Below are 15,528 nucleotides of genomic sequence, written 5' to 3'. Positions count from 1 at the left end.
AAAAAAAAAAAATTAAGATTTTTATCCAATTAATTGATTGAAAAAATAATCGACCAACTAATCGATTATCTAAATAATTGTTAGTTGCAGCCCTAGTTGTGTTGTATTTATCTATGCTTGTAATTAGTGTATTTGTTCTTATTTTATTACTGACTGTTCACTTGCCTTTAATAATGCTTGAACTTTATTAGTTAGGCTAGTAGTTTTTGCTGTGGATTCGAAGTACTTAAAGTGTGCTTTAAAGGGTTAGTTCAACCAAAAATTTAAATAATGTTATTAATTTCTCACCCTCATGCCTTTCCACACCCATAAGACCTTCGTTCATCTTCAGAACACAAATTAAGATATTTTAGTTGAAATCCGATGGCTCAGTGAGGCCTCTATTGACAGCAATGACATTTCCTCTCTCAAGATCCATAAAGGTACTAAAAACATATTTAAATCAGTTCATGAGAGTACAGTGGTTCAATATTATAAAGCGACGAGAATATTTTTGGTGCACCAGAAAAACAAAATAACGACTTATATAGTGATGGCCGATTTCAAAACACTGCTTCATGAATCTTTTGTGTCGAATCATGATTCAGATCGTGTGTCAAACCACCAAACTGCTGAAATCACGTGACTTTGATGCTCCGAACAGCTGATTTGACACAAAAGATTCATAATGCTCCGATGCTTCCTGAAGCAGTGTTTTGAAATCGGCCATCACTAAATAAGTCGTTATTTTGTTTTTTTTGGTGCACAAAAAATATTCTTATCGCTTTATAATATTAATATTGAACCACTGTACTCACATGAACTGATTTAAATATGTTTTTAGTACATTAATGGATCTTGAAAGGTTCTGTGGCTTTACTCTCAATAGAGGCCTCACTGAGCCATAAGATTTCAACAAAAATATCTTAATTTTCGTTCCGAAGATTAACGAAGGTCTTACGGGTGTGGAACGGCATGAGGGTGTGTAATAAATGACATTATTTTCATTTTTGGGTGAACTAATCCTTTAAGTAGTAAATGCAGGGGCCAAAATCTAAACGTAGGCTATAAACAAACTACACCACAGTCTTATGACTTCAACGTCACCATCACTTAGCTTTTGACAACTCTTTCAGTCTTTGTTTAAAAACATTTTCCATTAAAGTTCGAATAAGAGTTTTCCTGTTCTGCTGATGAAATTTAATGTCTACGACAACCTCTGTAGTCCATTTAGACATTTATTAGCAACTGCCTTTTACAAGACAAGTAAAAACTTAAAAATAAAAAAATCACAAGAGAGTATTACTGATGTATTTTATATTGTAGAATAAAATGTGAAAATATCTTGGGCTTGTGTTTTACACCAAATTACACCAAAAACCCACTGACTTCAGGATGATGGAACTGGAAGTGCTAAAATGTTAACTAATTTCTGGGTTTTGGCCAGCAAAAATTGTCATCCCTGCACCGCTCTATTGGACCATGGCTGATGCGTTACAGTGCATTCAGCTTCGGTTACAGAAGTGCAAGCCCAAATTCGCTGCATTTAACCTTAATTAAACAGGTCAAAGTGAATTCCGCTAGATGATCATCAAAATCATAATTTCTTTTATTTCAGGGTGACATTAAAATCATTTTTGTGTTTTAACATCCATTATTTCAACCTATACCAACCTGTGAGTGTGTGCGCATGGGGTCTCGTGTGCATGTTCCTCACAAAAATGCTTATTTTGGTCTTCTTAGCTGAGTCAGAGTAAAAGATTATGTCAGTTCAGCTCCAATGCCAAAACAATCATAATGCAAAATGAACACAATGCCTCTCTAATCTTAAAGTCAGCTGTGCTTGTGAAAGAAAGAGAAACAGCCTGTAGCTCTTCCCTGAGTGGACTACAACAGCAGACATTATTCACTGTAGCCTTAATAGGTTGTGTTGACAGAGATTTCCACTTGCTTCAAAGCCCACCATCTCTTAAACAATCAGAGCAGCCTGTGGACTCACTCACCATGTTCACTTCCGACACCATGTCGATACTAGAGATGTCAATACTCATACCAACATCAACCGGAGGACCTGCAAAGCAAACAGACACCACAATCTTCTCTAACATGGTCTCATATGATCCATCAAAATGGTCACATCCATCAGTGAGAATGGAAAAATGTTTTAAATCAATATAACATCTTTACCTCCAAAGTCAGGCCTGAGACGGATGTCGTAGCCTTTCAGTAGTTTATCCACGGTGACTTTGACGTATGACATGTTGCTTGGTTCATTTACACTGAGGAAGAGTAGTGTGATATTTAAGAAAGTGTGACTCAACTGTGCGGAAACAATCCATCTTAAGCCTAAAATCTGGTTTTGTAGCAAAGCCAAGCTGTCTTCTAGCCTGGCCGACCTGGTCTTAGCTGGTCTACCAGTCTGCTCTAGATAGTCCCTATAGCTTGTCCTCAACTGGCTTTCATCTGAAAAGTGCCCAAAACCGCGCTAAAACCAGGCTGTGAGACCAGCTAAGACCAGCAAAGATGGTTTAACATGGCTCTGCAGGGAATGCAGAAAGACTGATCATACAGATATAGGTACACAAGCACGTAATGTCTTACCTGTTCGCCGGCGGGCTACGACCAAGCGTCAAAGCCACGAGCACGAGGAGACACAAGATCCTCGCGCGCCAGTGATCCCGAGCGATCACCATCCCTCTCATCATCGACCGAGCAGAAGCCCAAACTTAGTCTGAAGAAGCGCTTCAGCGACGTCAACTACACAGCAACGCATGCGCGACGATGAGACCAACATTAAAATACTACAAACGCAAAGAAATGAACAACTCTATGGAAAACCAAAGTGGTGCGCGAGGTGTTCTTGCGTCTGTCGCGCTCCCCGGTGCTGACGCTGCTTGCGGAGCGTATCAGTATGCCGGTCAGATCCCATCGCCAGCGGGTCACTGGACACGACAGCTCATGGCAGTCCACTGCGCGTGTTCCTTGGAAGAGAAGCTGAACGTACAGTCGCGTTGAGGAGATTATGCGCCTGTCCCTTCCGTGCATCTAAAATGATTCAATCCGAGGCAGAGCTGAGTGCGTAGTTTTTGCTGGAGGTGTGTGTGTGTGTGTGTGTGTGCACCTGAACGCGCGCGCCGGCTCAAGAGCTCTTTCGCGCCACCTTTCAATTTCAGTGCATCACGCGCCCGAGACAGAGTGAATTATTTGTTAGAAACTCGGAAAACGCATTAAAAACAGCGGGCGCCGCGAAAAACGCATTAATATCTGGAGACGGTGGGAATAATTAATGTGTAGGGCGCGTTACCGCTGATGTCAGGAAAGAACAGCAGACCCTGCGTTTAAAGTATAGAGATATTCTGTTCAAACAGCCAAGTAATAATTTAGACGATATTTTCTATAATAGTTGTTACCTGTTATAAACTAAGAACCTAAAATTGGTAAGTTATTAAATGATAAAGGTAGATAAACTGCATAGAAAAAATAAGGAATAGGCGAGACAGCTATAGGGGCTTGTTGTCACAGTAAATATGTGGTTTTGGCTTAAAAAGTCCTTTTACAAGCAAATTTGTTTTCTCTAGCAATGGTAGCCATTTTGTTTTTCAAACACTAGTTCAAAAGCAAACAAGTTGTTTAGTTATTTTAAGTAGCTTTTATTTTATTTTATCAAAAATATAGGCGGAATTCTGTGAGTTCCAATTGAATTCAATGCAGTTGTTTGTTATTTTACATCATTAAACAGACTGACAATTAGTGTTGGGGAACGTTACTTTTAAAAGTAGTGTATTACAATATTGTTACTCCCTAAAAAAGTAACTAATTGCGTTACTTATTTTCTTTTTATGAAAAGTAATGCATTACTTTTGTGTTACGTTTTCTCATCTGGGCTGGGCTTGCTTGTTTGTTTTTTAATAACAACAAAAAAAAGTTATATTTTTGGCAAATGTTAAGGCCCTTTCTCACTAAAAGTGAAATGAATAAGCCTCAGGCTGAAGGAAATGCATATGTACATCTGTACAGTAGAGGGCGCCGCTCAAACAAACCTTTCAGCTGTGCTGCCATTCTGGAATAAAAAAGAATAGGATACAGCAGAAGGAAGTTCAAGTAATTTTTGCTTATTATTATGGTTGAATCAGATCATTGAAGGTCAGCAGCAAAGACATTGGTTAATAAAGTGAGATTAAATACATAAAGTATGTTTGTGTAATTTTATATAGTTCATTATTACATGTTTGCGTAAAACTCTGAGATTGCATTTAGCTGTTTTTATTCATTTTGAGGAATACTGAATTTTTTGTGTAAGTGAGATGAGTAAATGCATGTTCACATTTAGTCCAGAACTACAATGACCATCATGTTCACACAGTGCACACAACACCTCTGTGCTTTATTTCTGTCAATCAATGTGAAAAAGTAATTTGCGTTAAAATATTTTTTGTGTAAATTGAAAAAGTAACTGCGTTACTTTACTAGTTACTTGAAAAAGTAATCTGATTATGTAACTCAGGTTGCTTGTAATGCGTTACCCCCAACACCGCTAACAGTAACATAAAATCAGAAAAACTAAAACAAGGTAGCATGAAAATATTCAACACACTCTCAAGGCGATTTTACTGTATTGAGTTTGTATGAATTCGTACATGGAGGATACAATAGGGAGAGTTTCCCTGTAGCAGGTAAACTTTCAGTCGAAAGTGTCTGCTAAATTACAATATAAAAAACTCCTGCCATCAGGCCTGACAGGAACTAAACTGCATGTCAGGCCCTGTGGGAGGAAGATTTATTGTTTAGTGGAGCAAAGAGTTTGAGACACGATGACAAGCTGCTGTATTTTCTTCCCCTCTGGACATTAAGTGGTATGCCTGAATGCTCAACCATACTGTACAGGCTTTGTAAGGAGCCCTCAATAAAGACTGTTTTGAGCTGACCTGAGATATCATGAAGAAGAGGGTTGGTATAAGAAAGTAGGTTTTTGGGATCTTTAAATCCTCAAATGCACAAAGTCCAAGCCTGGTGGGGAATTAGGTCTTGGAACAGCAGAAGGAACTGTGTAAGAGGGCACTGGAGTGAATAGTGCAGATAAGGAGCTCAGTTTGATCCAGCTACAACAAAATATTCACAAATGCCAAAGATTTCAAGCAATACAGATTTAAAGTAAAAAGACGGAGTGATTCAGGGAAATGCTGACAGAATCTGATGCCAGAATTCCTTGTGGCTTTGACACTTTGTTACTAGTTTCCCATTTAGTCATATTAATAATTTTGCATATTCGTTGCAATTCATTACACTAATTTCAATGATTTTAAAGACATTTTATGCAATACATTTTGGGGGGTATTATGTAGGGTCATCACTTGATGTCAAATGTTGGTCTTGAAGCAAAACCAGTTGACAACCACTGCCTTAGAGTAAGGTGGTTAGTGGTTCAACCTTAATGTTATGAAGCGATGAGAATACTTTTTGTGTGCCAAAAAAACAGAACAAAATAACGACTTTATTAAAAATATATATATCTGGCCGATTTCAAAACACTGCTTCATGAAGCTTTATGGCAATGGTTCGGAAGGTGAAAATGATTTCAGTAAACAAGGCTTCGTTATGTCATAAGTGTTTTGAAATTTCAATGGTTGCATTTACAGTGGTGACTATGGCAGTTTGATACATGCTCCGAACCACTGATTCGAAACAAAAGATTCGTAAAGCTTCAAAGCTTCATGAAGTGTTTTGAAATCGCCCATCACTAGATGTTGTTGAAAAAAGTTGTTATTTAGTTTAATAATCGCAATATGCTCCGCATTTTGTTACTTTCGATAAGAAACAATGTGTCATCTTTGCAATTCTGTCCATTTTATCACGAAATTCAAACAAAAAATGCGGGTTTCACTCTCTTTGATGTTGCGTGGCAGATCATTGTGCAGGCACCTCATTTCAAATGGCAGCGTGGAGCACGAGAGAACACGATCATCTCTTCCTCTTTAAAACTAGCTACAGAATAAACATGAATGAACATCTGAAGGTATTTCGAAAGATACAATAAAACTTGCTGAAATATATCATATCTCGTGTAATCGCTCAATCAGTGTTTCAGCGGCCGAAAAACGTCAATATAACAGCTTGTGAACACTAATATAGCATTTAAGTTACCCCAGGTGAGTCCACAGCTGCTTGTTAGTTCAATTCTTTCGCTAAATAAATGAACTATTAGCCTATTCATTATATTTTCCTTAAACGGTTAGTTCACCCAAAATGAAAATTCTGTCATTTATTACTTACCCTCATGCCGTTTCACTCCCGTAAGACCTTCGTTAATCTTCGGAACACAAATTAAGATATTTTAGTTTAAATCCGATGGCTCAGTGACGCCTCCATAGGGAGCAATGACACTTCCTCTCTCAAGATCCATAAAGCATAAACATAAAAACATATTTAAATCGGTTCATGTGAGTACAACTTATTTAGTGATGGCCGATTTCAAAACACTGCTTCAGGAAGCATTGGAGCACAATGAATCAGTTGTGTCGAATCTGCTGTTCGGAGCGCCAAAGTCACGTGATTTCAGCCGTTTGCAGTTTGACACGCAATCTGAATCATGATTCGATACACTGATTCATTATGCTCCGAATCTTCCTGAAGCAGTGTTTTGAAATCGGCCATCACTAAATAAGTCGTTATTTTGTTTTGTTTTTTGGCTCACGAAAAATATTCTCGTCGCTTTATAATATTAATATTGAACCACTGTACTCACATGAACCGATTTAAATATGTTTTTAGTACCTTTATGGATCTTGAGAGAGGAAATGTCATTGCTCCCTATTAAGGCCTCACGGAGCCATTGGATTTAAACTAAAATATCTTAATTTTTGTTCCGAAGATTAGGTTTTACAGGCGTGGAACGACATGAGGGTGAGTAATGAATGACATTATTTTCATTTTTGGGTGAACTCTTTAACTTGTTAGTTATGTCTTGATTATTTAATGTATGTTTAAATAAATCTGTCATGAAAATGACAGCCATAAATGATTATAATTCAACAACGAATTGGAGTAAATACATAATTTTATAATTAGATTTAGAAGTTAATGCAAAAACTGCCTTATGTGGAGTTTACATGTTTGGAAACAATTTGTTTTTTGAGTGTTGATATTATATCTAAAAAATAAATAGCAACTGAATTTAGGCTAATAGTTTGGGCTTTGTTCTTAACCTTTAATATTTAAGTAAAGTGCAAGTAAGGTCTCCCAATAGAGTTTACAGCATTAGCAGAGAACATTTTTTTATCCTTAAGAAACTTTTAATTATAATTGAATTCATTCAAAGACAAAGACACAGTTAGTAGTGTTCAGTAAACTGTTAAGTAAAAAAAAAAAAAAAGCAATTTTGTTCAGTTTTCTACCCCAGCTGTACCGAACCTTGACTTCAAAACCGAGGTACGCACCGAACCGTCAATTTTCTGGAATATCTAGTTTACCAAACTAATTTCTTAGGCCCTATTTCACCTCTAGGTTTTTGTACCCATGACACTTTGTGGAGGACAGTCCAACACATTTGATTCCTCACAAAAAGTTGCTAATTAGAGCAGCAGATATACACAGCACACGTCACTGTATTTAATGAAAGAGTAAAGAGTACTAAATGACATGAAAAGGGTGACTATAATTCATTCTGAATTTGTTGTGATATACTTAGTCGCACATCAAAAAAAAAAAAAAAAAAATCATGAATAAGTAGCCATACCAATTTGAATGCATGCACACACATATATAGACATCTCATCAACCCAAACAAGAGCAAAGAATCAATACTGAGTCACATTCACCTCCTATTCCTCACAGCGTGTGTCCATCATGCCTTACTGAGAAGTGGCTCTCATACTGTGAAAACCACAGACCACAAATATAACGGCACCCGGTGAGTGAGTGAGTGAGTGAGTGAAAAATACCATCCTCATCATTTACCTGCTGCTTCTCCTCATTGACTTTCAGTTGGCTATTGTGTTACAGATTCAGGGACACCAGTCCTGGGATCACTGGAGGATTCACTTTATAAAAAGCTAAAGGTTCACAGCAAGGTCAGTGTCAGTATTCATATATTTTGATGGCACTTTCATTGGCAGGTTTTAAATAAAAAATTCACTGCTTGTGAAAAAAAAAATGGCAGATTAGGGAGATTTTCAGGATGATAAACCTAACCTAACATATGACAAATCATGAAGTCTTCCTATTTGAAAAATTAAAAAAATGTATGCACTATACAATGTTTTGTCGATCAACACAAAAAAGGAGAGGATAAAATATGATGCAGACAGTGGCAGTAACCCTAGGAAAGACAGCTTGCATTACTGTAATTCAGCAGTGGTGGCACTAGGGGGCGCTACCAGCTAAATAATGTCTTAGAAACAAAAATAATGGACTCAGACAGACACTGAGTGTAAGAGAGAAGAGAAAAAACAGTGTAGACGATGAGTTGCACTGAATTTGTAATTTAGTAAACCATAGAACAGAGACTAGTTTGGCCATTAAATACTATAGGAAGTTGGTCCGCCCTTTGGTTCATTAATGGTTTCCACTATTCAGGGAGGATGTTGTGACATGGTTGTGCATATTTGCTCCGATTCAGACACAAGCATCAGTAAATTCAATTAGTAAGGTATGGCTCCCAGTCAACATTCATATTTGTCCCAAAGGGGTTAGGTCTGGGTTTTGTGTAGGCCATCTTTCTTTGACATCCTAGTGTGCTCTTTAATACACCACATTATGCTGAAAAAAAAAATGTCAAAGAAGAAGATTGTATGGCAGTACGTGTGATTTTATGCACCGGCCAGTAATGGGCATAGCTGAAATAAAACGGTATGTGCACACTTTAGAGCAGGTGCATGACCAATAAACATCCAAGAAGGTCTTAAAAAAGAACAAAATGGGTCAAAACATTGTTTGTCTACAGTTAAGATTTTGAGAGCATTGTGACAGTATAGCTAAAAATATAGCCAACCCGTAAAGGGGTGTTCACACTTTTGGCTATGTAGTGGACATACACAGGCAGAATGTTGAGCTTAGAAAGATATTAATAGTTGTGTACTCAGCTGTGTTTAATGCTTCAGTAAATATGCCACAGATGGGAAATTTAGAAGATTACAGGATAGAGATAGTTTTGAAGGTGGTAAATCTGAAAATACGTCATTTATATTACTATGGCTATATAAGGAATAGTTCACCCAAAAATTAAAAAGACATTTCAAACCAGTATGTCTTTATTTTGTGAAACATTAAATATTTCAAACGATATTTCAAACTTTGGACCTCAATTTCTTTCATTGTAAAGACAAAATAAAGACTTTTTCAAAATATATTCCTTTGTGTTTCACAGAATAAAGGTTTGGTGAGCAATCAGGGTAAATGATGACAGTTGGCAATTCAATTTAAAGGTACAATTTGTAAGATATTCACAGTAAAATATCCAAAAACCACTAGGCTAGTGTTATATATTTTGTCCAGCTGATTACTAACAATATCTCTAATGTTTTCAACTACTTGTAAATCATGAGAAAATTCCCCATTCTAAACAGTGACACGGGGCAGTGCAGTCGCCTGTCAATGACGTCAGTTACCTTTGTTACCGCCTTTACTGACGTAGAAACCACATGACAACAGTGTCGTGGACAAATGTGGAAGTAGTGTCTAGCGTCCAGCAAACCACTAGCTTGCTTCAAGCAGTTCCTTATTTACTTCTTGCACGTTTTATGGTGGATTGTGTTACTTATTTATGGAACATAATTACTGTTTACCATCTGCCGCTGGTTCTATCGACAAGGACAGCTCCCGTAAACGTAAGCGTACGGGCCAACCAAACGACCCAAGAAGAGTTTGGGACAAGAGGAGAGAAAGAGCGAGGATCAATATCGGTGTTGCATTTTCTAGATGGAGAGAGCTTCGCGACAAACTTCACCTAGAAAGAGATGTCGATCTCGCTTGTGTTTTACTCGACAGGTGAGTTGTTTTGATTCGTATCTTTACAGAAAACGTATGCCATTATAACGATCAACACGATTAGTATTATGGGGCATACACGCCAAACGCGGGGCATCGCGTCTCTAGACCCGAGTGAGGACGCGTCTGATCCATAGTTTATACATTTATAACACTTTACCTCATCCGTTAAATCCATTATTTATCTTTCCGTCTGATTGATGGCCGTCAGTGGTTGGGTAGAAGACAACAAATCCCATCATTCCACGCACCTTCTTAGCGTCATCAAACCACGCGATTGCTATTGTTTTGGTAGTGTGCCCTCTACTGGCAGGTCCTACAAATTGTACCTTTAATGGGTTAGTTCACACAAAAATGAAAATTCTGTCATTAATTACACATGTGTACGTATTCAACATATGAAGAAAGTGTAAAACTCGTGCAGTTCATAAAGCTTACGCTACATCCTACACCTTCCCTATTCAACTTACGGAAAAAGTGTAACTGACGCTATGCCAGTTTACACTTTCTTCGCAATTTGAATATGGAAGGCGATCTGGCGGAAACTAGATATTTTACTTCATAAATATGGATTTTTTTTACACAAATGCATCACTTCACTTCAGAAAGCCTTTATTAACCCCCCCAGCGCCGTGTGGAGTATACGTTTATGATAGATGGATGTGGAGGAGACACTTTCTTCAGATCATTCTCGTGACCCCCGTTCACTGCCATTATAAAGCTCAGATGCGTCAGGATATTTATTAAAATATCTTCGATTGTGTTCATCAGAAAGTCATATACATCTAGAATGGTTCGAGGGTGAGTAAAGCTTGGGGTAATTTTCATTTAAAAAATGAACTAATCCTTTAACTCAATATTACATGTTTTTACTATGATACTTTTAATGTTTTTACTTTTACTATGGTAACTTTTTAATATTGGGTCAGCTGATGCCTTCGTCTTGTTGTATTGTTTAGTTTAGCTAAATCATCTGCTGAAGTCTTTCATATATAGATATTCATACATGCTTTCAAATGTTCAGGGACCACTCCAATATGGCGGGCAGCTTGCATATAATGGCCCATTGAAACGGTCGCTAATGAGGCATCTATGTATATATACTATCTATGGTTGCCGTGGGTAAAAATATTTTTTGCTGGTTCATTTCCACCCCGTACGTACATATTTGGCACTCCAGATGTACATATTCAGAGGAGAATTTGGCTGAACTAACCCTTTAAGGATACAAGTGCAATAGGTAATGAGATATAATATGCCTTTAAAACTCAACACAACCGTCAACTAGACTTGTTATTATGTGGTTTGTTCTCATATGAAGCACCAGGCTCTTCAGGCATTCACTCCGTATATAAAGACCCAGTAGGTGGGATCTGGACACTAGTAGGCCTCTGGCTGTTCTCTGCATGTTTTGCCTCTGAAGCCCGTGTTGCCTAAAAAGATGACTACACAGACCCCCTGTGACTGGCTTTGTAGGGCCTGGGTCGAGGTTTGGATGTGCCATCCATCATTCTAGACCTCCCCTGTTGAGTTTAAAGGACAAGTGTTGTGGTTGTTTGCCTTATGAGAGGCATCAGATTATGTGTTGGCAACAGATCAGGGGGATGGCAGGACTGGCTGTTGCTATGGTGACAGTGCCAGTGGTCTGTTTAGGGGCTGTCTGACCCTATTTCAGATAAACTATTATTACATGCATAAAGATACACACATGCACATTCATAAAACATGAAGCTGTATGATACTGCTAATACTGCTGCTGTGATGTGATATGATTAAATTGTGCCCTGGCTGGAACAAATGGAAATCAAACTAATTTGGTATGGCAAATGAGTGTGTGGAAGCTGTCGCCAAAGCTTCAGATTGATAGTTGTGCCTGCTTTTAATAGAAACTGTTTTTTTTTTACCCCAATCAAACATCTCCATCTTCAAATAAAGGATCAGATCGCATGCTTCATCATTCCTAATAGTGGATTGTAAGTAAATGAGACTCTTAGTCGAGATGAATTACTCGCCTCGTAATATGAAATCACTCATGCAACACACAGCCATGTTCTCACCGCTCTAAATACACCAGCATAATTACTAAACTGTCTTGGTTGGAACAAATGGATGAAAATTGCAATATATAGACTTTTTTACAGTCTTTACTAGTCTTCCCACAGTTGAAATTGTTAGTCAGAGGGGATGGCTGCCATGTTGACTTGCTGGGTCACATCCAAAAAATAAATATATAAAACGATGACACATCATGCAGAGGGTAATGGAATTGCACATCTGAGGCTAAAATAAAAAATATGTATTGCATTTTTTACTCTTGCGTCTGATTAAATAAAGCACATTCCTCCATAAAGCCATTATTATGATTCAGATTAAGGAAGAACTTTATCGTTTTATGCAAAAATGCACTCTTGTGAGTCAGTTCTGTCATCATTTACTCACCCTTGTGTCATTCCAAACATCCTTCTTCCTTAAAACATAATAGGAGAGAATGTAAAGACCCACGAACAGATGCTTTTAAGCTTCAAAGACACAAAAGCTCCAAGAATTTTAACAGTGCTCAGTAAGACTTTCATTATATTCCAAGTCATAAAAGATACATTTGTTTAAAAAAAAAAAAAAAAAAAAAAAAATTAAGTTATTAACTGCTAATTTTCCCCTACAATGATCATTGTAACCGTATCATTAAATGAGTTGAACTTGGGAATAGATCAAGTCCGGTTTGTGATCAAATCGTTCAAAGCCTTTTTGTGAACTGATTTATTAAGATTCAAAACTTAAAGTGTTAGTTCACCCCAAAATGAAAATTCTGTCATTAATTTCTCACCCTCATGTCGTTCCAAACCTGTAAGACCTTCATTCATCTTCGAAACGCAATTTTTTAATGAAAATATTTTTAACTTTCTGTCCCTCCATAGAGTGCCTTTGCCCCTTCATCTTTGATGCTTCAAAAAGTTCATAAAGAGATCGTAAAACTAATCCATACGAATCGAGCTGTTTAGTCCAAATTTTCTGAAGAGACTCGATCACAAACCTCTTCTGGAAGCTCAAACATGCCGCCTAACACACACGAATGAACCGGTTACACAGCACGTTTGAGCTTCTGGAAGAGGTTTGATCTCGTGTGTCATTCAGGTTTGGTTGAGCGTTTGTTTATGTTTGCTGATCAAGGTTTATACTGTATGTGAGTAAAAGCCTAAATTTAATCTGTTCATCATAAAAAGCGATCGAGTCTCTTCAGAAAATTCGGACTAAACTGCTAAATTCGTATGAATTAGTTTTAAGATCTCTTTATGAACTTAAGCGTCAAAGATCAAATTGCGTAGCTGTCTATGGAAGGAAATCTGACAGTATTCTGTCATCAAAAATATCATAATTTGTGTTCTGAAGATCTTACGGGTGTGGAACGACATGAGGGTGAGTAATTAATGACAGAATTTTCATTTGAGGGTGAAATAACCCTTTAAAGGGATTATTAATTAAAAAAAAAAACTGACATCAATACTCATGAACTCTCACATGAAGACACCAAGTAAAGCTAGGCTGGATTTTAAATGTCTTAAAGGGGTAGTTCACCCAAAAATTTAATTTCTGTCATTAGTTACTCACCCTCATGTCGTTCCACACCTGTAAGACTTTCGTTCATTTTCGGAACACAAATTAAGATATTATTGATGAAATCCAAGAGGTTTAGTTTGAACCAGTGTAGTCACGTTGACTATTTTAACAATGTCTTTAATACTTATCTGAACCTGGACCTGGTCATTTCATTTCTTTCAATGGGAGATAAAAAAAACAACCTCAGATTTCATCAAAAATATCTTAATTTGTGTTCTGAAGATGAACGAAGATCTTACAGGTGTGGAACGACATGAGGGTGAGTAATTAATGACAGAATTTTCATTTGAGGGTGAAATAACTCTTTAAAGGGATTATTAATTAACAAAACTGACATCAATACTCATGAACTCTCACATGAAGACACCAAGTAAAGCTAGGCTGGATTTTAAATGTCTTAAAGGGGTAGTTCACCCAAAAATTAAATTTCTGTCATTAGTTACTCACCCTCATGTCGTTCCACACCTGTAAGACTTTCGTTCATTTTCGGAACACAAATTAAGATATTATTGATGAAATCCAAGAGGTTTAGTTTGAACCACTGTCGTCACGTTGACTATTTTAACAATGTATTTACTACTTCTCTGGACCTTGAATGTGGTAATTTCATTGCTTTCAATGGGAGATAAAAAAAACCCTCGGATTTCATCAAAAATACCTTAATTTGTGTTCTGAAGATGAACGAAGATCTTACGGGTGTAGAACGAAATGAGGGTGAGTAATTAATGACAGAAGTTTAATTTTTGGGTGAACTAACCCTTTAAAATTCAGTCTGTTATTCTCACAAATCTTTGTGATGGTCATTTTCGAAACACTCCTTTATGAAGCTTTAAAACATTCACAAATCTTTTGTATTGAACCAGAGGTTCAGAAGTTGTATCAAACTTGGCACGTCACGTGATTTCAGCAAATGACACTTCATACTGTTTCGAACCTTGGTTTGGAAACATTTCAAAATCCTTGAATTTCAAAACACAGCTGGAGGGCGTTGATGTGGTGAATCCATGACCGAGTGTCTAATGGTTTTAATGATTGAGAGTTTTGAAGAGCTTAATTTCTCCTTTTACTTGCTTCAGAAGACATATTGAACATGTGCCATATATTTTCTGAATGGACTTTGACTTGACTCCTAGTGGCGTGGATCTTAAGTGAGTAAACAACATTTTATACATTTTAAAAAAGTGATGTGTGAAACTTTTTAATGAGGGAAAAATGATTGAGCACATCTTGAAAGTGAGCTTTGTGTTTAAAGCACACACCAGTACTGGCTTCTGGAGGTTGTCCAGTTTTAGAAATGTCTGGTTTATTAGGTTTAAGCCTGAAGGGGAGATACATTAGCTTTAATCAGTGTTATTGAATTGACAGATGAGACATGTGTCCTCACTTAGACTCAGATACACACTTTTATGTCTCTTTTATGTGTGTTTTGCACAAGCCATTTTGATCATCAAACATCGGTGTAATTCAGACATTTTTTTCATTACTGTAAATGGGCATGTATGTGTATGTAAAAATGGTTTCCAGTGATGTTAAGATGAATCTTTGTAGACCATTTGTGCTGTTGAGGTGTCCACAATGAATAGTACTGTATACTTAAAGGGTGGACGGAAAAGGTTTTTACTTTTTCTATTTCAATCTGAGTGATGGAGAAATGGGTGGTGAGAGGGACAAAGAGAAAAAGAGGAACACTAAACAATTCCAAATGCCACAAGAGCAGTACATTTACTGACCCATGACTCACTGCACTCCCTGCATACACCACACTTTCTCTGCAGTTCAACATCATGCTGTATCCCAATGTTCCTGACTGTCTGTGTGTATATTTTCAGTCATTTTAGTTTTGTGTCCTTTTACAAAGATTAAAGCCCATGTATAACTATAAAAGCAGAACTGGAGGGCAGATGGGATGGAGTTCAAGAAAACTTTTGAAAAGAAGTACTTCAGCTGGCGACC

General features: G+C 37.3%; 1 protein-coding gene across 1 annotated transcript in view; it reads right to left on the bottom strand.

The window, feature by feature from the left end:
• gabrb1 (gamma-aminobutyric acid type A receptor subunit beta1) overlaps positions 1-2,684 on the bottom strand; it is a 37,909-nt gene extending 35,225 nt beyond the window's left edge. The window contains exons 1-3 of the mRNA XM_067385746.1: positions 2,581-2,684; positions 2,167-2,258; positions 1,983-2,050 (exon numbers count right to left, since the gene is read on the bottom strand). Coding sequence (XP_067241847.1) covers positions 1,983-2,050; positions 2,167-2,258; positions 2,581-2,684 — 264 coding nt within the window. The remainder of the gene's footprint in view (positions 1-1,982; positions 2,051-2,166; positions 2,259-2,580) is intronic.
• Positions 2,685-15,528: the final 12,844 nt, after the last annotated feature.

This window comes from Chanodichthys erythropterus, chromosome 5 (assembly GCF_024489055.1).
Source record: "Chanodichthys erythropterus isolate Z2021 chromosome 5, ASM2448905v1, whole genome shotgun sequence".
Lineage (NCBI taxonomy): Eukaryota > Metazoa > Chordata > Actinopteri > Cypriniformes > Xenocyprididae > Chanodichthys > Chanodichthys erythropterus.
This window is presented reverse-complemented; position numbering and strand designations above follow the sequence as displayed.